The 26,738-nt window shown below is 44.9% G+C and overlaps 1 protein-coding gene across 2 annotated transcripts; it reads left to right on the forward strand.

Moving 5' to 3' along the window:
• The first annotated feature begins 611 nt into the window (after window positions 1-611).
• LOC124876674 (alpha-1A adrenergic receptor-like) lies at window positions 612-20,244 on the forward strand. 2 transcript variants are annotated; one of them, XM_047379630.1, is made up of 5 exons: window positions 612-1,581; window positions 7,287-7,538; window positions 13,831-14,224; window positions 19,404-19,525; window positions 19,602-20,244. In XM_047379630.1, the coding sequence occupies exons 1-5, from the start codon at window positions 1,282-1,284 to the stop codon at window positions 19,956-19,958; spliced, it is 1,425 nt and encodes a 474-aa protein (XP_047235586.1). In that variant the 5' UTR covers window positions 612-1,281; the 3' UTR covers window positions 19,959-20,244. The 2 variants fall into 2 exon arrangements, with proteins under 2 accessions (XP_047235586.1, XP_047235587.1); XM_047379631.1 differs by lacking the exon at window positions 7,287-7,538.
• The last annotated feature ends 6,494 nt before the right edge of the window (window positions 20,245-26,738 follow it).

A 26,738-nucleotide genomic window follows, 5' to 3' on the forward strand; every position in this document is an offset into this window, starting at 1 on the left:
CTCAGGTGGGACAATCTGTCCACAGGACAAGTAACAGTGATGCATTCAATTAGTCTGGCCTTTATGGAAGAGTGGAAAGTAGGGAGATATTTTTGAAAGAAAGCCATGAGAAGTCCTGTTTGCAGTTTGTCACCAGCCATGTAGGAGACACAGCAAACCTGTGGAAAGAGGTGGTCTGGTCGGTTCTGACCAAAAGAGAGCATTTTGGTCCCCATTAAAAATGCTGTGTGGAGGAAAATTAGAACTGCACATCCCTCTGAACATTTCATCCCCACTGTGAAACCTGGTAGTGGCAGCATGATGCTGTGGGAAAGCTTTTCTTCAGCAGGGACAGGGAAACTGGTCAGCGTTGATGGAAAGATGGATGGAGCTAAATATTGGAGAATCATGTTAAAAGCCTAAATCCCACTGAGAATGTGGAGCAAGTCCTAAAAACTGATGTTCTCCATTAAATCTACGGAGCTTGAGATGTTTTACAGAGAAGTATGGTCAAACCTTTCAGTCTGTCGATGATCAGAGCTGGTAGAGACAAACCAAAAAAGACCTGCAGAACAAGGGGGTTCTACAAAGTTTTGATTCAGGAGGGGATAAAGATGAACATCAGAGATTTTTATTCGTAAAAGTTTTATAAAACTGTCTTTCCTTCACCTCACAGCCACGCACTGCCCTGGTTTGGTCTGTGGTGGAAATGTGACAAGATGTGAAGACGTTTAACAGGAGAACTGAAGCTGCATCTTCAGGTTGTGTCAGTGTTGCTCGGCCTCTGTGAGACAGTGGTGCAGCAGTGTGTGTTTCAGTGTCTCTGCCTGTTTTCCCCTCATCTCTCGGAACTTTCCCACATTAAACACTTGGACCATAAAAGGACACACAAATCTTCTTCCTGCGCCTGAATCAGCAGTTCAAGCCGAGGAGGAGCTCCGCATGGCCCCGGCAGGAGCCTGCCAGCCCGTCCGAAGACCCCAGACCGTCCCGAATTTGTCCGAATGGATTCAAACGGACCCGAACCTCCACCTGCAGCTGCACAGCTCGCGCCTCCCGCTCAAACTGAGCTCCGCACGAGCGCTCAGCTCAGCCCGGAGATTTAACCGGAAAGAGAAGCTGCTAATTTCTCTGTTTTTACAACTTTTCATCCAAACGTATTTATAAAGTAACCGAACCGGTGCGGTTTGGACTCTAAAAACATATTTAAACAGCTGTTTTCCCCTGACTGGATCAAAGTAAGTCCAGCTTTTACCGGCAGTAACCATTCATTTATATTTAAATATCTGATCGCTTCTCAGCATGAGTCTGTGGACCAACGGCTCCCTGACGGACCCGTTCTCCCAGGACTTCAACTCCTCCTCCAACCGGACCGAGCACCCGAACACACCCGCCGCGGACTTGGACCTGAGCCGGGCGGTGCCGGTGGGCATGGTGCTGGCCTCCTTCATCATGTTCGCCATCGTGGGGAACATCCTGGTCATCTTGTCGGTGGTCTGTAACCGACACCTGCGGACCCCCACCAACTACTTCATCATCAACCTAGCCATGGCGGACCTGCTGCTGAGCACCACCGTGCTGCCGGTGTCCGCCACCCTGGAGGTCAGTGAACGCCACACTACGATCCATTACTGCCAACTGATCATTTAGTGATTGTGTTGCGGATAATCAGCGATTCTGGACCTGGCTACATTCAGCTCGATTCTGTTGAGCTCTAATGAAACCGAGAAAGCTGGAAAATATATTTTATATCGCATAAGTTGGCAAAATTACAGTGGAAGTAGAATAGGAATTAGTGCATAAGAACGAGTGAACTGGAGACAGTACTGCTGTAAACAGAACCATAAGAGCGGTGTAAAGGCAGTTATAATAAAATTATTAAGCTTAATAATTAGCCTGGTGGAGGAAAATAAAAGTACTAGAACCTAAAAACAGCAATAATTTCTGTTCAAACAACCTAATCAGTTGCTTGTTTAATTGAGGAAAAATGTCAAATATCTGCTCATGAGTCAAGGTTTGTTATTGCAGTATATCAGATTATTTCATTACCTGACAACAAACAAAATAGCTCCTGTTTTGGAACCAATTCTTCTCTTGTTTTAAAGAAGTCAGTTATTGAAGATGAGATGCAGGACCATGAACACAAATACGAGGACAGCCCTTAGTTACATTTTCTAGGATATTTCAGGTCAGCCAGTTAACGTTCACATTCAGCCCAGAAATAAACTGGGTTAATAAATAAGTCTGCTTGAGCCCTCCTCATATGTATCCCCAGGGTTTTTTTTACACGTCTCTTTGTGGATGATTGCTCACCTTTCACTTTCAACCATACCACAGATTGTAGAAACTGGGATTCCCCAACATTTACAACATGTGTCCCCTTAGTACATACTAAACATGCTAAGTACCAACATAATGACATGTTTTTTAATACATAACTGCATAACAATCAAAGGAAACATTTCTATTCCTCAGCCCTGCATGTGTGGTTTAATTCAGTACATTTCTACTCAGAAGTTGGAATTAAGGGATAAATAAAAAGTTGCATTAGGAGCCATGAGCACTTGTTCCAGCTATACTTCCTTCTGGAGGTCCTTCTAAATGTTGTGATCTGTAGCTGTCTCTGGGTTGTTTTTAATTAAAATAATTAAAATGAAAAGGTCATCTTATTGTGCCTAGTAGCATCGCAGCTCAGCTTACAATAATTCACTAGCTTTACCTTGTCAATAGTTGAATATTTGAAACATTTATTTTGCACATCACTGAAGCAGCTCAATGACCACCAGTTTCAGAAACATTTCTTTGCTATGGTGGTGGCAGCATCATGCTGTGTGGGAGGATTTCTGTTTGCAGGGACAGGAAAGCTGGTCAGAACTGATAGGAAGGGGGATGTATAGGTGGAGCGGGCGCACCATAGACAGAGGCTATGAGTCCTCGATGCAGCCATTATTAGTTTGATTCCCAACCCTGGGACCTTTGCATGTCTTATCCCCTTTCTGTTCGTTTCCTGTCTGCATACTTGGAAAGACCCACTAGTGCCAAAAAAATGTCAGTCAGTCATTTTCTACCGCTTATTCCATAGTGGGTCACGGGGAAGCTGGTGTCTATCTCCAGCAGTCTATGGGTGAGAGGCAGGGTACACCCTGGACAGGTTGCCAGTCCATCACAGGGCAACACACAAACAACCATACACCTAAGGGCAATTTAGAGTGACCAATTAACCTAACAGGCATGTCTTTGGACTGTGGGAGGAAGCTGGAGTACCCAGTGAGAACCCACGCATGCACGGGGAGAACATGCAAACTCCATGCAGAAAGACCCCCAGCTGGGAATCGAACCCAGGACCTTCTTGCTGCAAGGCAACAGTGCTACCAACTGCACCACCGTGCAGCCCTTCATTTGTTACAGTTTAGCTTTATTGTTGCTTTTCTGTTAATATGATTTAATTGAGTTTAGACCCACTAGGGCCAAAAAATTGTTTAATATAAAAATATTTTTAAATACAAGATAAAACATTTCAAGGCACTTTATTGTATTACATGTACAAAAAAGGGAAATTCACACAAGAAACTTTAGAAAGAAAAGCTGATAAAAATGAAACCTTAAAGTACACGATCAATGCATCCATCATCTATTTATCTATTTATCTATCTATCTATCTATCTATCTATCTATTTATCTATCTATCTATTTATCTATCTATCTATCTATCTATCTATCTATCTATCTATCTATCTATCTATCTATCTATCTATCTATTTATCTATTTATCTATTTATCTATCTATCTATCTATCTATCTATCTATCTATCTATCTATCTATCTATCTATCTATTTATCTATCTATTTATCTATTTATCTATTTATCTATCTATCTATTTATCTATCTATCTATTTATCTATCTATCTATTTATCTATCTATCTATCTATCTATCTATCTATCTATCTATCTATCTATCTATCTATCTATCTATCTATTTATCTATCTATTTATCTATCTATCTATCTATCTATCTATCTATCTATCTATCTATTTATCTATCTATCTATCTATCTATTTATCTATCTATCTATCTATCTATCTATCTATCTATTTATCTATCTATTTATCTATTTATCTATCTATCTATCTATCTATCTATCTATCTATCTATCTATCTATCTATCTATCTATCTATCTATCTATTTATCTATCTATTTATCTATTTATCTATCTATCTATTTATCTATCTATCTATTTATCTATCTATCTATTTATCTATCTATCTATTTATCTATCTATCTATCTATCTATCTATCTATCTATCTATCTATCTATCTATCTATCTATCTATCTATCTATCTATCTATCTATCTATTTATCTATCTATCTATCTATCTATCTATCTATCTATCTATCTATTTATCTATTTATCTATCTATTTATCTATCTATCTATCTATCTATCTATCTATCTATTTATCTATCTATTTATCTATCTATCTATCTATCTATCTATCTATCTATCTATCTATCTATTTATCTATTTATCTATCTATTTATCTATCTATCTATCTATCTATCTATTTATCTATCTATCTATCTATCTATCTATCTATCTATCTATCTATTTATCTATCTATTTATCTATCTATCTATCTATCTATCTATCTATCTATCTATCTATTTATCTATTTATCTATCTATTTATCTATCTATCTATCTATCTATCTATCTATCTATCTATCTATCTATCTATCTATCTATTTATCTATCTATCTATCTATCTATCTATCTATCTATCTATCTATCATCCATCATCCATCCATCCATCATCCATCCATCCATCATCCATCCATCATCCATCCATCATCCATGCATCCCTCCATCCATCCATCCATCCTTCCATCATCCATCCATCCATCCATGCATCCCTCCATCCATCCATCCATCCATCCATGCATCCATCCATCCATCATCCATCCATGCATCCCTCCATCCATCCATCCATCATCCATCCATCATCCATCCATCATCCATCCATCCATCCATCCATGCATCCATCCATCCATCATCCATCCATCCATCCATGCATCCCTCCATCCATCCATCATCCATCCATCCATCCATCATCCATCCATCCATCCATCCATCCATCCTTCCATCATCCATCCATCCATCCATGCATCCATCCTTCCATCATCCATCCATCCATCCATGCATCCATCCATCCATCATCCATCCATCCATCCATGCATCCCTCCATCCATCCATCCATCATCCATCCATCCTTCCATCATCCATCCATCCATCCATGCATCCATCATCCATCCATCCATCCATCCATCCATCCATCCATCCATCCATCATCCATCCATCCTTCCATCATCCATCCATCCATCCATCCATCCATCCTTCCATCATCCATCCATCCATCCATGCATCCCTCCATCCATCCATCCATCCATCCATGCATCCATCCATCCATCATCCATCCATCATCCATCCATCCATGCATCCCTCCATCCATCCATCCATCCATCCATCATCCATCCATCCTTCCATCATCCATCCATCCATCCATGCATCCCTCCATCCATCCATCCATCCATCCATGCATCCATCCATCATCCATCCATCCATCCATGCATCCCTCCATCCATCCATCCATCATCCATCCATCCATCCATCATCCATCCATCATCCATCCATCATCCATCCATCCATCATCCATCCATCCATCCATCCTTCCATCATCCATCCATCCATCCATGCATCCCTCCCTCCATCCATCCATCCATCCATCCATGCATCCCTCCCTCCATCCTTCCATCATCCATGCATCCATCCATGCATCCATCCATCCATCATCCATCCATCCATCCATGCATCCCTCCATCCATCCATCCATCCATCCATCCATCATCCATCCATCATCCATCCATTCATCCATCCATCATCCATCCATCCATCCATCCATCATCCATCCATCCATCCATCATCCATCCATCCATCCATCCATGCATCCATCCATCCATCCATCCATCATCCATCCATCATCCATCCATCATCCATCCATCCATCCATCATCCATCCATCATCCATCCATCCATCCATCCATCCATCCATCATCCATCCATCATCCATCCATCCATCATCCATCCATCCATCATCCATCCATCCATCATCCATCCATCATCCATCCATCCATCATCCATCCATCCATCCATCATCCATCCATCCATCCATCATCCATCCATCCATCCATGCATCCCTCCATCCATCCATCCATCATCCATCCATCCATCATCCATCCATCCATCATCCATCCATCCATCCATCCATCCATCATCCATCCATCCATCATCCATCCATCCATCCATCATCCATCCATCCATCATCCATCCATCATCCATCCATCCATCATCCATCCATCCATCATCCATCCATCCATCATCCATCCATCATCCATCCATCATCCATCCATCCATCATCCATCCATCATCCATCCATCCATCATCCATCCATCCATCATCCATCCATCCATCATCCATCCATCATCCATCCATCCATCATCCATCCATCCATCCATCATCCATCCATCCATCCATCATCCATCCATCCATCCATGCATCCCTCCATCCATCCATCCATCATCCATCCATCCATCATCCATCCATCCATCCATCCATCCATCATCCATCCATCCATCATCCATCCATCCATCCATCATCCATCCATCCATCATCCATCCATCATCCATCCATCCATCATCCATCCATCATCCATCCATCCATCATCCATCCATCCATCATCCATCCATCCATCATCCATCCATCATCCATCCATCATCCATCCATCCATCATCCATCCATCATCCATCCATCCATCATCCATCCATCCATCATCCATCCATCCATCATCCATCCATCCATCATCCATCCATCCATCATCCATCCATCCATCATCCATCCATGTGGGGAAAAGGTTCTGTCTTTTTATAAGGTTTATGTAAATATCTGGTTTCATCTAAACAAATAAAACAGTATTTATAATGCAACATTTCTCAACAAACAAGGTGGAAGAGAAACATTCTTTCAGCCCTTTCTAGCTAAAGGAACAGGAGATTTGTTAGAGCAGTTTCCTGTGTTGGTAGAACTTTAGGTCCAATAGAGCCTTAGTGAAGAGAAGGAGAAGAACAACAAAAAGTTATCATACTGTAAGAATCTCACAGCTAATTTACGCTGTAGTCTGAAAGTTGGATGCAGCTTCTCAGCTGTGCTATAACTGGGTCTCTTAAGGGGGGTCTGGTTCTTGGTGTCTGCAGGTTCTGGGTTACTGGGTGTTTGGTCGAATCTTCTGTGACATCTGGGCGGCAGTGGACGTCCTGTGTTGCACGGCGTCAATCATGTCCCTCTGTGTCATCTCTATTGACCGATACGTTGGCGTCCGCTACCCGCTGCAATACCCGATGGTCGTCACCAAGCGGCGTGCGCTGCTGGCCATGCTGGGCGTCTGGATCCTGTCCTTCGTCATCTCCATCGGGCCGCTGCTGGGCTGGAAGCAGCCACCATCACAGGTACGCCAGCCCAACCCGCCTGAGTCACAGCCATCCTGTTCTATGCGTAGTTACCATCAGAGACAGAACTCAGTGAACCAGAACATCGATGCTGTAAACCAAAAACTTGGTTAACCTATCTCCATGTTTTGGGCCCAAAAGCTTCCTGGACAAAAGGGAGGCACCAGATTAGATCCTTCTGTGAATAATATAACATTAGATATTTATGAAACACTGTTTGGCACCATAAATACCAGATACAATTTCATGTAGATGCCAGTGGCACGATCATCTGAAACCAGAGAAGAAAGTGTGGCGTGAGATGCTGCTGGTTGCTGTTATTCAGCTCAGCCTTCACACTACGGTGTGATTTGTCAAACCGGCTTGGATCAGTGGTTCTCCAGGATTTCTGAAGGTCTAGATAGTTTTCTCTTGGACTTTCATTCAGCATTACTGCTTGTACCTGACCAGTTTATCCGTTAGGCCTCTAAACTATATGAATCATTCAGGCATAAAAATCCAATGAATCAATCAGTGTTGTTTCAACTCATAACGGAGAACTTAGCAAAGAACCTGTTATAGATGAGATCTTCAGGCTCTTTGTCAGACCTGCCCATGCCCTTCAGGACCTCCATGATTATTCAGAAGTAGCTGGATCATGGCAGACCTGCTGCTGGTGCTTTTCCCTCCTTCCCTCCATCCTCTTCATCCTCCTCCTCCTCCTCTCTTAATGCTACACATGTTACCAGGAGTCTGTCGGTGTGAAAGGTGTATTCTACAGTCGAACTGCAGCCTGAACCATTCACTATATCTTCTACTCAAAGAGTTTCTGCATATTTTGGATCTGAGTGTGCTTCTCTACAGCTGGAAGGCCATTGCATACTGTCTCTAATGTAACCGTGTTGATGACGGTGCTGTATTTATTTATTTATTTATTTTAGCTGCTTAATGACATCCTGTTGGCTGCAGCCAGAGTTCTTACAGGACACAAAGTGTGTAAAAGCATTACAGAAGCTCTTTACTCTAATACCGGGCTGGCGGTACTGCTACTTCTTCTTTAATTTCTAACACTGGCCATGTGGTGTTTGCTTGGTCATGTGACAGTGATCGAGATGCAGCGCAGGATTGTGGGTGTTTAACTGAAGCAGAGATAACTTTCATTTATACCTGTTTTATAACAGTCTGTTGCTCACTGTTATTCAACACACACATGTCTCACACACACACACACAGACATCACACACATGACACAGGTCGCTGAAACACTGGGTTGAAGTTGGTCACATTGTTACATGTGTTCCTGTTGAGGCGACACAAGTTCATCATGTTTTGATCTGATCAGAACTAATTTAACAAACTTCAACGAGTCCATTGATTCTTACTCAGATAGAAGAACTGAACCACAGACTGTGTTCCTCCACAGGTCCACTCGTTCACAGGTCATTGTGTGGACCAGCTGTGGAAGATTCAAGCGTAAATACAGTGCCTTGCAAAAGTTTTCACCCCCTTGGCATTTTTCCTGTTTTGTTGCCTCCCAACCTGAAATTAAATTGGACGTTTGAGAGTTTGAACTATTTCAGTCATTTTCTACAGCTTCTTCCATAGCAGGTCACAGGGAAGTTGGTGCCTATCTCCAGCAGTCTACTAGGGAGGCAGGGTACACCCTGGACAGGTCACCAGTCCATCTCAGGGCAACACACAAACAGACCAATTAACCTAACAGACATGTCTTTGGACTGTGGGAGGAAGCTGGAGTACCCGGGGAGAACCCGCACATGCACGGGGAGAACATGAAAACTCCATGCAGAAAGACCCCTGGCTGGGAATTGAACCCAGGTCTTTCTTGCTGCAAGGCAACACTGCTACCAACTGCGCCACTGTGTAGCCCACTATGAAGATTATTGTGAAGCAAAGAATAAAGAGGACAAAATAACAGAACCTTTTAGTGAGCATAGCTGTTCACCACCTCGCATGATGCTTCCACCGCCATGTTCCACTGTGGGGATGGTGTTCTTGGGGTGATGGGATGTGTTGGGTTTGTACCAGCTATAGCGTTTTCCTTGGTGGCAGAAAGTTCAACTTTGGTCTCATCTGACCAGAGCTCCTTCCTCCATTCATTTGGGGAGTCGCCCACGTGCCTTTTGGCAAACTCAAAACATGTCTTCTTGTTTATAGCACTAACTAATGGCTTTTTTCTGGCCACTCTTCCATGAAGCCCAGGGCTATGGAGGCTTTTTGTGGCCTTATGGACAGATACTTCAGTCTATGCTGTGGAACTATGCAGCTCCTCCAGGGTGACCTTTGGTCTCTGTACTGCCTCTCTGAGTAATGCCCTCCATGCCCGGTCTGTGAGTTCTGGTGGGCGACCCTCTCTTGGCAGGTTTGTTGTGGTACCATATAGGCTTTCCGTATGAAGATGATGTATCTGATGGAGCTCCAGGGGAACATCAATGATCTGGATATTTTTTTATAACCCAACCCTGACTTCTTTGGACCTGACTTGTTTTGAGAATCAATCTCACTTTTTATTTATATTGAAAAAAAAGCCGTGTCTAAAATTATTAATATTATTATTAATATTTAATTATTATTAATCAACTACTCAATAATTTAAAAAATCCTTATCACAACAATCAAAGCCTTCATCCTATTTCTTAGCAGCTTTCTGCTTGTTTCCTTTGGTGTTCTAAAGGTTTCTCTTTGGTGATGAGCTCCAGGTCTTTGAGGTTGGAAGACCTCTTTGCCATCACCCTAATTTTTTAGCTCCTCCAGGGAGTCTCTTAAGATCCAGTTCAGGACTCTGGCCGGGCCGCACCGAAACATCAATGTTACTCCAGCCAGAAGAAGCATGTTGGTCATGCTCATTAATAAATGTGGATAAAATTCATACTCGTACTCGAGGTTCTCGTACAGTGCTTCGCCAACACTGTCTATAGTGGGGGTGAGAGGCTGCTGACCTTGACTGAGGACATTATCAGGCGGTAGAAGGAGTACTTCGAGGATCTCCTCAATCCTGCCATCACGCATTCCCTGGTGGAAACAGAGGCTGGGGACTCGGGGTTGGACTCTTTCATCACCCAGGCTGAAGTCACCGAGGTGGTTAAAAAGCTCCGCGGTGGCAAGGCTTCGGGGGTGGATGAGATCTGCCCTGAGTACCTCAAGTCTCTGGATGTTGTAGGGCTGTCATGGTTGACACGCCTCTTCAACATTGCGTGGCGGTTGGGGACAGTGCCTCTGGACTGGCAGACTGGGGTGGTGGTCCCCCTTCATAAGAGGGTGTGTTCCAACTACAGGGGAATCACACTCCTCAGCCTCCCTGGTAAGGCCTACGCCAGGGTATTGGAGAGGAGAGTCCGACCGATAATCGAACCTCAGCTTCAGGAGGAGCAGTGTGGTTTTCGTCCCAGCCGTGGAACACTGGACCAGCTCTATACCCTCTACAGGGTACTCGAGGGTTCATGGGAGTTTGCCCAACCGGTTCACATGTGTTTTGTGGACCTGGAGAAGGCATTCGACTGTGTTCCTCATGATGCCCTGTGGGGGGTGCTCCAGGAGTATGGAATCGGGGGCCCTTTATTAGGGGCCATCCGGTCCCTGTACGAGCGGAGCAGGAGTTTGGTCCGCATTGCCGGCACTAAGTCGGACCTGTTCCCAGTGTATGTTGGACTCCAGCAGGGCTGCCCTTTGTCACCGGTCCTGTTCATAACTTTTATGGACAGGATTTCTAGACGCAGCCAAGGGCCGGAGGGGGTCTGGTTTGGGGACCAGAGGATTTCGTGTCTTCTTTTTGCAGATGACGTGGTCCTGCTGGCCCCCTCTAGCCAAGACCTACAGCATGCACTGGGGCGGTTCGCAGCTGAGTGTGAAGCGGCTGGGATGAAGATCAGCTCCTCCAAGTCCGAGGCCATGGTTCTTGACCGGAAAAGGGTGGCTTGTCCTCTTCAGGTTGGAAGGGAGTTCCAGCCTCAAGTGGAGGAGTTTAAGTATCTCGGGGTCTTGTTCACGAGTGAGGGAAGAATGGAGCGGGAGATCGACAGACGGATCGGTGCGGCTGCCACAGTAATGGGGGCGCTGTGCCGGTCCGTTGTGGTGAAGAGAGAGCTGAACCGAAAAGCAAAGCTCTCAATTTACCGGTCGGTCTACGTTCCTACCCTCACCTATGGCCATGAACTTTGGGTCATGACAGAAAGAACGAGATCCCAGATACAAGCGGCTGAAATGAACTTCCTCCGTAGGGTGGCCGGGCACTCCCTTAGAGATAGGGTGAGGAGCTCGGAGTAGAGCCGCTGCTCCTCCACATCGAGAGGAGCCAGGTGAGGTGGCTCGGGCATCTATACCGGATGCCTCCTGGACGCCTTCCTCGGGAGGTGTTCCAGGCACGTCCCACCGGGAGGAGGCCCAGGGGACGGCCCAGGACACGCTGGAGGGACTATGTCTCTCGGCTGGCCTGGGAACGCCTTGGGCTCCCCCTGGACGAACTGGAGGAGGTGTCTGGAGAGAGGGACGTCTGGGTGTCTCTGCTGAGTCTGCTGCCCCCACGACCCGGTCCCGGATAAGCGGAAGAGGACGAGTACGAGTACAAATATGATTAACCTAAAAACATAAATAATAAAACCAAAAATAATGACAAATGACAATGTTTTTAAAAACAAATGGAAGGAATTTCCAAGATTATTTCTAACTTAAGAGAAATAGAAATACATTTATAAAAATATAAATAAACACTCATCTTTATTCCCTGGCAATTAATGCTGCTTGAGTTGTTGTGTTTTCTAACATTGTTTTATGTCTGTTTTTACTTTATTCTTGTTACTTATTATCTTAATGTACAAAACGTTCGTGTACCATTTGTTGTTTTTAAATGTGCTTCATGAATAAATTGAATCTGGATATGAACGATTCTTAAGAACTTAAATGTAAATTCAATAATAAACTTTAGGGATAATAAAAACCTCCAAACTCTTAGCTGTTCTCAGGTCTGAGGGACACTTCAACCTAATGTCTTAGGTCTCTACCAATAGAAGACCCTTTCCTAACGATCCAAAAGGGGTCTGGAGGTTCTACCTGATAAATAGGGTGGGCCAAGACCAATAAGGTCTTCTAATATGGAGAGGTAGAGAGACAGGTAGAGACTTTTATATCGGTTTGATTTGATCTCGCTTTCTGGTCCTCTTCAGCATTTTTGCAGCTATGATTTCTGAAGTTGCTTTAATCAAGCTAAAGATGTTGTAGGAAGACCAGAAAGCAGAACCTTACGGAGATTTATTCAACACTTTCTAAAAGCATGAACTAAAGTCTCAGCATCAGAGAGAACATCACAGAGAACTGCATAGACTGAAAAAAATATGAATGAACTAAATTAAATCTATTAAATCTTTGCTTCTGTGGCTGTGATAAAACCACAGCAGACCGACGAGTTCAGAGAGGATCTTTCTAACCTTAACTTGATGTGTTGAAGTAGAAAGCAGAATAGAATAACAGCGACTGCTCCTCATTATACAGCGTATCACCTTATAATACTTCATTACTAACTGTAAGCTCTATAGCTGTCTATAAATTAGTTTTAGAGAAGGAGAATCGTTTATAGATTGCTCAGTTTGTTCTGGCAGCAGATGACGGTCGTCTCAGGAATGACTTGCGACTTCATCAACAGATGCTTTTCCATCTGTTCGTTGGTGTCTCACTTGTGATTCTGTCAGATCTGGATTCATCTGTGGGTCAGAAAGTGAAGGTTTCAATCCTCCCACCCATGAGGATGAAGATGATGAAGATAACGAGATCTGCTTTTTTCTTTTTTTGTTTAACTCGTATTTTTATCTGTCAAAACTGGGAAATCATTTATCCATCCATCTTCTATACTCGCTTCTTTTATACAGCGTATATTCAAATGAGCAAGTCTCCTTGCAAGAACCTGACTTTTAAGCATTGTCTGAAATACTTAATGAGGTTTAGGTTGAAGACTTTGGGAGGGACGTTCCTGAAGCTTAATGTCAGGATGTTTAGGATCAATCCTGTTGGAAAACTCAACAGTTTCCAGGTTTCAACCATCCACCTGTTCAAGGTGAAGCAGATACATTTGGACGTAATCCTCCTCCTTTATTCATTATTCTTAATTCCAATCACTAAAGTTTTGATTCAAAGTGTTAAAAATGATCTTAATAACTGCAGTTTGAAGCTGTGGAAAACCAGCAGCTGTTCTCAGTGTTTACAACCATCTATTTGCTCCACCATGTGTCTTCAGAGGTCAGAGGTGAAAGGACAGGTTGTCTGATCAGAATCAAGGCTGTGATTAATGAGTGTGTCCATCCTGCAGGACGACACGGTGTGTCTGATCACAGAGGAGCCGTTCTACGCTCTCTTCTCCTCCCTCGGTTCCTTCTACATTCCTCTGGCCGTCATCCTGGCCATGTACTGCCGAGTGTACGTGGTGGCCAAACGCACCACCAAGAACCTGGAGGCCGGCATGATGAAGGACCGGGCCGAGGACTCCAACGAGCTCACCCTGAGGATCCACTGCAAGAACCAGCAGATCCAGGACCTGTGCGCGTCCTCTAAAGCAGGAGGGGTCGGGGCTTCGGCTGGACGCAACACGCTTACCGTCAAGCTGCTCAAGTTCTCGCGCGAGAAGAAAGCTGCCAAGACGCTGGGCGTGGTGGTGGGCATGTTCATCCTCTGCTGGCTGCCCTTCTTCCTGGTTCTGCCAATCAGTAAGTTAAGACAAGCAGTTCTGGTTCTGTTTAGCAGGTTTAAACCCACAAAAATATGAGCGAAAACCTTCCCAGCACACCTGTCCCCTCTGTGGATTTATTGATCATTTGGTGTTATTTTTGGCTATGTGTTTTTATGCATTTTCATAAACGTTTGGTGCTCCAGTGACTCCTTAATAATCACAACCTAACGTTTAAATCAGAGGCTGCAGAGTTGATCCTCACTGGGTCAGTACCAGATAGAAGCTGGAGGTTAGAACAAAGATTCCTTCAGGTCCTTCAAAGGTTTCGAAGATGTGCTTCTTAAGTCCAGCTCAGCAGGTTGGATCTGGATGTTTCATCCAAAAATCTGGCTGTTAATTTTTCAACAGGGCAGTTAAACGGTCGGTCGTCCATGATGCTTTCTTCACCAATGGAAAGCTGAGAACAGAACTAACCAATCAGTGTATGTCACTTTTAAACACAATAGCCAACAATTTGGGTTTAAAATCTAAACATGCAAGTTTGATGAAGTTCCAAGTTTCTAAAGCAACAAGGCGTGATGGAGTGATGAAGACACTGAAGGCAAACCCTGGAGTTCACACATGGTGACAGTTAATTGATACAATCATATTTAATAAATGAGATTATTACTGAGGAGTTCATCTATTCCAGTAACTCCATCACTGACTGAAACACATTATCACATTATGGTAAATGGATTTTTCCAGTCATACAGACCGCTCAAAGAGCTTTACACTAGAGCCACATTCACCCAATCGCACTCACTGACGCTCACACATTTATACACCGATACGCAGATCGGTAGGCAACTTGAGGTTAAGTGCCTTGCCCAGGGGCACATCGACATACAGCAGGAGGAAGCTGAAATCGAACCCACAACCTTCTGATTGCTACTCTTCCTACTGAGCCACAGTCGCTTATAATTATATAGATTAATTCCACAGACTGATGTTTTAAGCCTTTAATTCTGTTAATTATGATGATTTTCTGCTTCCAGCCAATGAAAACACAGTATTTATGACTATATAAAACTTCTTCTGCTTTATTTTGTCACAAAGATAAACAAGACAAAATGAATTACTGTGAGTACGTAGCTTTTTGTCAGTTTGGGAACAAATCCTTTCTTCTTTCAAAGTTCAACAAGTCGATGCAAGATCTTTTATTTATCTGCAGTTTCAGCTTCAAATCAGCTGATTTTCATCTAAAAGGTTGGACTGAAAACATTTTTTGCTCCAGCTTTTATTCAGCTTTAAAAGGAAAACAGTTGAGCACATCTGCTCCTCTGAGTCTGAACTCGTCACAGCAGATCTGAGCTGCTTCATTAAAGGAGAAAATCAGTCTGACACGCCGACTCTAATGAATCCTGAACAAGCATCATTTTCTCCACATAAACTGTTTCTCTGCTGTTGGCGCTGTTAGCTTTGGACTCAGCAGCCCACAAATCTTTCAGAACGCCTCGATGAAGCCATTTTTATCCAGGAATGGGACTGATGCTGAGAAACTGGTATGTCTGAAATATTTGGCCTGAACCGAGTTTCAGAGATAAAAACCTGAAATGTTTCCGGGTTTCTCAGCAGCGCATCAGGACGTCCAGCAGAGTCTCTTTATTTCCCACAGCGCGGACGTTTATTAGTCCAGATCCAGCTGATCCGAGCTGACCGCTCCGACAGGATGCTGTTAATAAACAGTGTGTCAGATTAGTTTGTTCGAATCATCTTTCATTTGAACGAAGCAGTTCCCAGAACTTAGGTTCTGTAAATGAACTGGATCCAAACTCAGTCAAAGGATTCAAGTTTCCACAAACATTTATCAGGCAGATTAGTCGAATAAAGAGGAGGAAGAGGCAGCAGAGAGTTGGTTGTGACTGGATTTACTGATGTTTGTTTCCAGAACAACAAAATTCATTTTCAAAGCAAATTAATTCAGTTTCAATTTAGTGAAACTAATTTAGAAATCAACGCTTTTAATTTCAAATTCAGTTTCTTCTCATGGAGAATAAATCTCCATAGCAACCAGTTCCTATCTGCATCTAATTCACTGGAAGCTCAGTTTCTCTTGGCGGGTCTGAACTCATTGCTCCCCCTCTGCCCCCACAGAAGGATCCAGGTTGTTATCAGGTGAAGACACCTAAATGCAATCATCAGGAGTTACCAGGTTTAGAGTGTCAAATGTTGGCTTGATAGACGGAGGACATGTTGAGTTAGTTTTAAAAGAAATCAGCTAAACTGTCTCATTTGAGTCCGGATCTGTGGCCTCAGCCTGATGATCTACCGATGCTAGATCAGATGGGGCCCATCTCAAGATTTAATTTATTGGCTTTTCTCTATTACGTTTTTTAAACTAAGATTGTCTTCAATAATGTGAAAAGTTTCTTTCAGTAAGTTTAATTTCACTTTCCAGGCTTTCAGACACACTGCAGCGATGACTTTGATCGGTTCTGATCATTTTCTTACCTCCTGATTAGATCTGCGACGTCGGTCGGTCTCATCTGAAACACCGCTGTGGACCCTGAATCAACAGAGCTGTTATAATATCTGCTGAGTGACTCAGAGAGTCTGCTGAGTCATGATCTGCACTGCGTTCTCGGTAGACCAGCAGAAAGGAAACACAGCAGCTGCAGTGTTGCATTAAAAGTAGCTGCTGAGCCGCATGAGAGCATCATTTCTACCTGGATCAGCTGACTGCTTACTGTCCAGATCCATGAAAACCAACCGCTGGTCAGAAAACCCTTAGTAAGTGTCCCAATCAAATCAACTGGGGATTATTTATTAGTTTGCTGAAATATAAACAGCTGTTTATATTTCATTAAACAGTTGGAGGCCTTATTACCAGAAACAGCATTTATTATTTTCTTTAAAAACAAATCATTTCACTTTTGTTTGGGACTAAAAATAAAAAGGGTGTTTGGTTATTAAGGATTATTGTTCACAGAGTTTTATTTTAACTATTTGGTCAGAAAATATGATATTTCTCAATAAGTTTTAGTTCAAACTGAAGTCCGAACTAAACTATAAAATACTGTGGGATCAAAATAGCATCAACATCTGTGATCAGTGCAGAAAACCTGCAAACAGGCAGGATCTCAGGCGGCTTCTGGACCGCCCTCCTCTCTGGTTTCTGGACAGCCTGGAGGTCTCTTCATGAGTTTTTGGATGATTTTGCTTCTCAGACATGTTGTTGACATCATGACATGAGCAGGCAGAAACCACTCTAGAGTCCGTTCTAACTGATCTGAAACCAGCTAAATTCCTCCAGAAACAGCTCCTGGGAACAGCTGGAAGAAACCCAGAACCAAAATAACCCCATCCTGCATTTTGGGAGGAGAATCTCCAAACTTGGAGAGATGTGGGTTTTACTGGGACTGGCGCATGGTGGGCAGGTGTCACATGTTTTTATCATGCCCGTCGTCTGCTTTAACTGGGAAACTCTTCATATATAGTCAGAGATCAGAGCCTGAGGCGCAGGATGGCCTTACAAGTCCATGTGCAGGGAAAAATAATCCATCTGCTCAGGATTCTGTTGGATTGGAGGAAAATCCAAAACCTGATCCTCCAAAGTCCAGGAAAATCCAGGAAAATCTTGAACACACAGCGGCTCAGCTGCTTTATCAGCTGGAGAGCAGCTCAGGGATGTGAGGAGGCAGAATGTGTTTCATCAGGTTGTTTTTTGATTTTCTCTTAAAAAATAAAAGTTACACTTTTAAACCCAAAACTTTTCATACTCCTGGCAGAAACATGCCAAAAACTGCTCAGCCGTTAAAGGAAGGTTTTTTTTTATTTATTAAAATGTAACTAAAAACATTTGTTTAATTGGTTCTTCTTCATTGTTTTGTTTTCTTTTGAGAGCTCCCGTATCACTTCCTGTCAGAAACAACCTGCTTGGTTGAATGAAAATAACTGCCAGCGGTATGAATAATTTTGGTTTTAAGCATAAATCATTTATTACTAAGAAAAGATGTTGCCAGCTTCTCAATTAACACATAATATTAGTGCAGTATTCAACAGTTAGACAGAAAACTAACTCAGTCATTGGGATGAATGTTTCTGTAAAGCTCATATATTTCATGTGAATATATCAAGTTTTGTGACTGAGATCAAACCAACTCTTCATCTGTGGTCTTCAGGATGTTCTTTCTCTCCAACAGCAGGGTTAGCTGGTTTACAAGACTGCTTGTTTCTGAAGGACTGACTCACATACTGATACAAAAAAGTCTTCAGTAACTGTGCATCTCTCTCTGCCGAGGATCTTTGCTGCAGCGCTAGGCTAACGTTAGCTCCCCTCCTCTGTTTTAATGCGACTCGTTGATAATTCAGCTCCAGCTTGCAGGAGTTTTTCCTCCTGCTTCACAAACTAAACGCTTTGATTTGAAGATTATAGTTATTAATAGTTTAAACCCGAGCGTGCTGCGCTGCATTCAGGACCCCCGACATGGCTTTCAGCTGAGCCATGTGGAGGGGGCCTGATTCATCTTATGGATCCAGACCCGGTCCATAAGATGTGGACCAGGTCTGGATTGACTTGTCGTTTGGTTCAGGTCCGGGTTGAAGTCCGAACTGTGAAAATCACTGACCTGACGTCTATTCTGCGTTCACCTTTAATTGTCCCTCTGAAGCGTTGATGCTGCTGTGCTGTCAGCATTTAAACATTTCGATCAGAACCTGAAAACAACTGACTGGCAGTAGGGCTGTAACATTAACCCAACCACTACCAGCCGGACCCGGCAACGCAAACCCCCCCACTCCCCGAGCCGAACCTTGTCGCTGCAGTCTTTGGTTCAACATCAGCTTTGCTGAACCCACTTTCTTTGGGAATGAGCTGCTCCTCAACCAGCTCTACCGCTGCTTCTATATTTGAAATGTTCTCCATTTTCTCAAGTCACCGTCTCTTTCACTTCCTGTCGCAGACTCAAAGGGGTGGAGTCATGTGACTACAAACTGTACACATAGCATAGTGTCTTAAAGGGACATGAGCATAGCCCACAAAAACATCTTCTCTTTTCAGTTTTAAAAATACCGAATTTACTGACGTGGGCAAAATGATGTTGGTTATTGTTGTAAATTTTCGGTTGCCCTAATTGGCAGTAAAGATGTTAGGAGAGCAGAAAGTGATGAAGATGAAGTCAGACTGATCTTCTGGCCTCTCTGATCTCTGTGGGTCTGTTTGTTTGCATCTTCAGGCTCGTTTAACAGCAGCCTTCGTCCTCCTGAGACCCTCTTCAAAGTCATTTTCTGGTTGGGGTATTTCAACAGCTGCCTGAACCCCATCATCTACCCGTGCTACAGCCGTGAGTTCAAACAGGTAACAGCTGATGTTCTGATGAAGCTCAACTCCTCTGCCTCAGAGTTTTCCTCATTGCTCTATTTCCTGCCTGCAGGCCTTCATCCGGATCCTGCGCTGCCGCTGGAAGACCAAGCGTCAGGGCTGGCCGGCGTACTACAACTACCGCTGCCAGCAAGGGTCAAACACCTCGTCTTTCCTGAATGGCAGCCAGCAGACGCTATCCTCTGTCAGCCACAGTCCCTGCTTTGTCTCCACCAAGCTCCGCCCCCTGCCGTGGCCCTCCTCCGGCAAACACCCGCTCCCCGGCTCGGCAGCGAGACCAAGTCCGGGTCCTCTGTCTCCGCTCACAAAGGATGCTGGGATGGCACGGGGAGGAGCGATGGCAGGGCGAGGAGTGAACAGTGTGAGCCTAAACAGAGAAGAAGAACGACACCAAGGAAACGCCCTCTGAGCTGAGACGCATCTGCTGCTTACAGGAAGTGATGTCATATACACGCACCATGACCTGTTGACCAATCAGGTGGCAGGAGGCGGTGCTCCTCACCTTCACAGGAACATACACAGAGTAGAGGCTGACATTTTTTCGGGAGTCCGACGGGTCGGACGGGAAACAGCGTCAGTAAAGATCACGTAAATAAAAAATGAACGGGAGCAGACGGGAGCGGGAGCTAACCAATAGGAGGGAAAATAAACTAGGATCAATTATCTTTGGAAATGTAAAACTGAGACTTTGTTATAAACGTTAAGAAAAAAAAACTTGGATCGACGCCGCCATTGTGTAGTTTTTTTCCAACAAGCCTATACTATAATGCGAGTCAAACGAACTACACGACCCACAAGCCAACAGTGCTTCTGATCGATGTTTTCCACCTGCGTTCAGGATGGAGGGAGCAAACGCAGGTGGAGAACTGGACCTGGTAAAACTGGATTTGTAATGTAAAGTCAGAAATAAGGACTTATCTATTAAACTCATAGAGCTGACAGGAAAGTCGCAAATATTACAGAACTTCAGGAGAGTTGAATGTAGCGGTTTTAACATGCAGTCTGCTGCTTGTAAAACGTGTTTAGTTGTAATCAAGGACACCAGTGATTAAGGGACACTTTTAAGACAGATTCTGGATTAAATCAGCCCAGCATCTCTTCATGCGTCAAACCAAAAGTACCAACATGTGTCAAGTCTCATCTGACCAACAAATTGCTGCATGTGCTCTAAAGATTTAAGAGGTAAGGTACGGAAGCCCGTGAGGGGACATGGGGAAATTTATTTATTTTGCGTCTCCACGCAATACTTTTGCGTTCGGCATTTTGGAGCAACAGCACAGATGATAAACTGCTCATAAAACAAACACTGATATGTCATTGATATGGTTTATTTGTCATATGCAGATTAACACGCAGTAAACAATGTGATTAAATACTTAGGATAAGAAGAACCGTTCAAATCACGATAAAAACAAAAACACTAATGGCGTACAAAAAAAAAAGTACACATCATGCAGCAGTAATAAGCAAACAAAGTGTCACAGATGTGGTTTCATGCAGTTTTATTGTTCAGTAGTTTGTTTGACAGCTTGTGGATAAAAACTGTCTTTTAGTCTGAATTGAAGATAATTTTATTTAAGGCTGCACGGTGGCGCAGTTGGTAGCACTGTTGCCTTGCAGCAAGAAGGTCCTGGGTTCAATTCCTGGCCTGGGGTCTTTCTGCATGGAGTTTGCATGTTCTCCCCGTGCATGTGTGGGTTCTCACTGGGTATTCTGGCTTCCTCCCACAGTCCAAATACATGCCTGTTAGGTTAATTGGTCTCTCTAAATTGACCTTAGGTGTATGAATGAGTGTGTGCATGGTTGTTTATGTGTTGCCCTGCAATGGACTGGTGATCTGTCCAGGGTGTACCCCGCCTCTTGCCCATAGACTGCTGGAGATAGGCACCAGCTCCCCCACGACCCACTATGGAATAAGCGGTAGAAAATGACTGACTGACTGACTTTATTTAAGGCTGATTTCAAAATAAAACTCAATAAATCTCAAAACGGGTGTAGTGTTTGTTTCATTTTTGCAGTTATCTGGTTTGGAAACTATCCCACAAAGTATTGCGAAATAACGCAAAGACTATTGCGTTAAAAAAAAAGATATCGAGGCACGTGACGTCGCCCGGTACGGCGGAGCCGGGGTCCCACCCTGGAGCCAGGCCTGGGGTCGGGACTCGTCGGAGAGCGCCTGGTGGCCGGGTTGCTCCTCGCGGGACCCGGCCGGGCCAAGCCCGAACGAGAGACGCGAGGCTATCCCCCAGTGGGCCCACCACCTGCAGGGGGAACCGTGAGGGACCGGTGCAAAGAGGATTGGGTGACGGACGAAGGTGGAGACCTCAGCGGCCCGATCCCCGGATGCTTAGGCTGGCTCTAGGGACGTGGAATGTCACCTCGCTGGGGGGGAAGGAGCCTGAGCTTGTGCGGGAGGTCGAGAGATATCGACTAGAAATAGTCAGGCTTGCCTCCACGCACAGCGTGGGCTCTGGAACCCATCTCCTTGAGAGGGGTTGGACTCTGTTCTACTCTGGAGTGGCCCACGGGGAGAGGCGGCAGGCTGGTGTGGGTTTGCTTGTTGCCCCCCAGCTCAGCCGTCTCGTGTTGGGGTTTACCCCAGTGGATGAGAGGGTCGTATCCCTGCGCCTTCGGGTTGGGGAGAGGTCTCTGACTATCATTTCAGCCTACGGGCCGAGTGGCAGTGCGGAGTACACGGCCTTCTTGGCGTCTCTGTCGGGGGTGCTGGATAGTGCCCCTCCCGGGGACTCCATAATTCTGCTGGGGGACTTCAACGCCCACGTGGGGAACGACAGTGACACCTGGAGAGGCGTGATCGGAGGAATGGCCTCCCCGATCTGAATCCAAGCGGTGTTTTGTTATTGGACTTCTGTGCTAGTCATGGTTTGTCCATAACGAACACCATGTTCAAACATAAGGGTGTCCATCAGTGGACTTGGCACCAGGACACCCTAGGCAGGAGGTCGATGATCGACTTTGTTGTCGTATCATCAGATCTTCGGCCGCATGTTTTGGACACTCGGTTGAAGAGAGGGGCTGAGCTGTCCACTGATCATCACCTGGTGGTGAGTTGGATCCGCTGGAGGAGGAGAAAGCCGGACAGACTTGGCAGGCCCAAGCGCATAGTGAGGGTCTGCTGGGAACGTCTGGCGGAGCCCGCGGCCAGGGATGTATTCAACTCCCACCTCCGGGAGAGCTTCGACCAGATCCCGGGGGATGTTGGAGACATAGTGTCCGAGTGGAACATGTTCTCCGCATATATTGTCGATGCTGCTGCCCGTAGCTGTGGCCGTAAGGTCTGCGGTGCCTGTCGCGGCGGCAATCCCAGAACCCGGTGGTGGACACCGGCAGTAAGGGATGCTGTTAAGCTGAAGAAGGAGTCCTATCGGCTGTGGTTGGCTTGTGGGACTCCTGAGGCATCTGACGGGTACCGTGAGGCCAAGCGTGCTGCGGCCCGGGCTGTGGCAGAGGCAAAAACACGGGCCTGGGAGGAGTTCGGTGAGACCATGGAGAAGGACTACCGGTTGGCCTCGAAGCGATTCTGGCAAACCGTCCGTCGCCTCGGGAGGGGAAAGCAGTGCTTCGCCAACACTGTTTATAGTGGGGGCGGGGGACTGCTGACCTCGACTGAGGACATTATCGGGCGGTGGAAGGAGTACTTTGAGGATCTCCTCAATCCTGCCATCACGCATTCCGTGGTGGAAACAGAGGCTGGGGACTCGGGGTCGGACTCTTTCATCACCCAGGCTGAAGTCACTGAGGTGGTTAAAAAGCTCCGCGGTGGCAAGGCTTCGGGGGTGGATGAGATCCGCCCTGAGTACCTCAAGTCTCTGGATGTTGTAGGGCTGTCATGGTTGACACGCCTCTTCAACATTGCGTGGCGGTTGGGGACAGTGCCTCTGGACTGGCAGACTGGGGTGGTGGTCCCCCTTCATAAGAAGGGGGACCGGAGGGTGTGTTCCAACTACAGGGGGATCACACTCCTCAGCCTCCCTGGTAAGGCCTACGCCAGGGTATTGGAGAGGAGAGTCCGACCGATAGTCGAACCTCGGCTTCAGGAGGAGCAGTGTGGTTTTCGTCCCGGCCGTGGAACACTGGACCAGCTCTATACCCTCTACAGGGTACTCGAGGGTTCATGGGAGTTTGCCCAACCGGTTCACATGTGTTTTGTGGACCTGGAGAAGGCATTCGACTGTGTTCCTCGTGATGCCCTGTGGGAGGTTCTCCAGGAGTATGGAATCGGGGGCCCTTTATTAGGGGCCATCCGGTCTCTGTACAAGCGGAGCAGGAGTTTGGTCCGCATTGCCGGCACTAAGTCGGGCCTGTTCCCGGTGCATATTGGACTCCGGCAGGGCTGCCCTTTGTCACCGGTCCTGTTCATAACTTTTATGGACAGGATTTCTAGACGCAGCCAAGGGCCGGAGGGGGTCGGGTTTGGGGACCAGTGGATTTCGTCTCTTCTTTTTGCAGATGACGTGGTCCTGCTGGCCCCCCTCTAGCCATGACCTACAGCATGCACTGGGGCGGTTCGCAGCCGAGTGTGAAGCGGCTGGGATGAAGATCAGCTCCTCCAAGTCCGAGGCCATGGTACTCGACCGGAAAAGGGTGGCTTGTCCTCTTCAGGATGGAGGGGAGTTCCTGCCTCAAGTGGAGGAGTTTAAGTATCTCGGGGTCTTGTTCACGAGTGAGGGAAGAATGGAGCGGGAGATCGACAGACGGATCGGTGCGGCTGCCACAGTAATGGGGGCGCTGTGCCGGTCCGTTGTGGTGAAGAGAGAGCTGAGCCGAAAAGCAAAGCTCTCAATTTACTGGTCGGTCTACGTTCCTACCCTCACCTATGGCCATGAACTTTGGGTCATGACCGAAAGAACGAGATCCCGGATACAAGCGGCTGAAATGAGCTTCCTCCGTAGGGTGGCCGGGCACTCCCTTAGAGATAGGGTGAGGAGCTCGGCCATCTGGGAGGGGCTTGGAGTAGAGCTGTTGCTCCTCCACATCGAGAGGAGCCAGTTGAGGTGGCTCGGGCATCTATACCGGATGCCTCCTGGACGCCTTCCTTGGGAGGTGTTCCAGGCACGTCCCACCGGGAGGAGGCCCAGGGGACGGCCCAGGACACGCTGGAGGGACTATGTCTCTCGGCTGGCCTGGGAACGCCTTGGGCTCCCCCTGGAGGAACTGGAGGAGGTGTCTGGGGAGAGGGACGTCTGGGCGTCTCTGTTGAGTCTGCTGCCCCGGATAAAGCGAAAGACGACGAGTACGAGTACGAGTACTATTGCGTGGGGACACAAAAGAGAAAAAAATTCCCCCATGTCCCATCGCGGACTCCGTATAAAAAGGCTTCATCAAGGGAAGATATTAAATAAATATGTTGTGAAATAGAAAAAAATTGAATGTACCATTAAATGTACAATTTATTTAATACATCATTAAATATTAAGTGTTCCACTAATTACGTCATGTCGTCTTTAAAATTATACTTAATTATTCAGTGGCACATTTAATTGCATTATAGTCCATTTCATGATATAATGGTACATTTATTGTTTCTAATGATGTATTAAATAAATAAATGGTACCTTTAATTTAATGGCACATTTAATGTTACATTTCTTTCATGTTACATTTACTTCACTTATGGGACATTCACAACATTTATTTATTTAATGATGATTTTATTGTATTAATTTTGTCCAGTTTGACCCTCCATTCTTGATGCCTGTATAAGAGGTCATGTCAGAATTTAAATCAGGTGTTCTGGAGCAGACAAACATCTAAAACTAGCAGGGAAGGGGTCCCTGAGGACCAGGGCTGTGAACCATTGAGCTACAGTTTCTAAATTATGAAGGTAATACCTTTTTGTCCTTTTGTTCAACAAGTACAGTTCTCTTACTAGGTACATTTTTCTTTAATTTCAGCAACTTGAAGCATAAAAATAATGTCATTGTTCAAAGGAAACAATCATTTAATAAATGAGTAAAATACAACTTTGTACATTTTGTTTATTCAACTAAGATAGGCACGGTCTGTTTCCTTGTTTGATATTTTATTATTTCTTCATTATTATTCTTTTTACTTTAACTAGCCTTTACTACAGCTAAAAACAGGGACCTAACTGGTCCTTCAAAGAAAGAAATTACCAAAAGACTAAATGAAGAAAACAAAACAGGGAGAGTCACAGGAGTGGGAGTCAATTCACCAGGAGTGGGAGTCAATTCACCAGGAGTGGGACGGGACAGGAGACAAAATCCACTCCTGTGTCACCCTCTAACACAGAGAACTCCAGGCTTTTATTCTGAAAGTTCCTGACAGATCTGCTGCTTCACTCTTCACCCGAACACCATCTGGTTTAAAAGTGGAGAAGCTCCTCTGACTGAAATCCAGAATAATTCAAGTGTAAAAACACAGTTTTCTTCACATCAGAACCTGTTCAGTTCTTAATTTTATTTAAATGAATCAACACTTATTGTTTGTTTTCTGGTAAAAAGACAAAGATTAATTTTTATTTTAGAAGAACTAAATGAACGCCTCAGACTGTAACAGGAGTGGCATGTCACGCAAGTAAAGTGTTTATATTTAAGGTGATTTTACGTTTATATGTATGTACAGATTCTGTTATACTGTTACTATTTATTTGTTCTGTTTTACTTTGTAATGAAAATTTTAAATATTCTTTCAGATATTTGCAAGCTCTTATTGTGAAGGGCTGTGGCTGTAACATGATTTTTACTGTGAAAGCCTCAGTGGTTGTAGTTTGACTTTTATTGTGAAGGTCTTTTTTACATCTTGTTGTTGAATGGTAGTCTCCAGCTGTGGTCCACAGTTGGTTCTGCCTGGATCTTCTCAGCAGGTCCTCAGAGTTCTGCAGCAGTGTGTTTGTGATCCGTTCATTCATTCTGTCAGAAGATGATGAAGTTCTGAGACTTCATCAGGAAGCTGGGAACACGTGTACAGAGGAGCCCCTGGTTGTAGGAAGGCTGTTGTTGTGTTCATTCAGCACCACCTGGTGGACTGTAGAAGAACTGCTGCTAATTCTTTGTATGAATGTTTTTCTGCTTTAAACACCTGCTGGTTTTTGTGAAAACAGAGTTCACCTCCTCTGGTTGTTTCAGTTCAATAAAAACATGTTTGCGGTGTTTTAAACTCAAGCCTGAACGGGTTTTACAACCTCTGTGCTCAATGTTGGACCTGA

Source organism: Girardinichthys multiradiatus, chromosome 11 (assembly GCF_021462225.1).
Source record: "Girardinichthys multiradiatus isolate DD_20200921_A chromosome 11, DD_fGirMul_XY1, whole genome shotgun sequence".
Taxonomy (NCBI): domain Eukaryota; kingdom Metazoa; phylum Chordata; class Actinopteri; order Cyprinodontiformes; family Goodeidae; genus Girardinichthys; species Girardinichthys multiradiatus.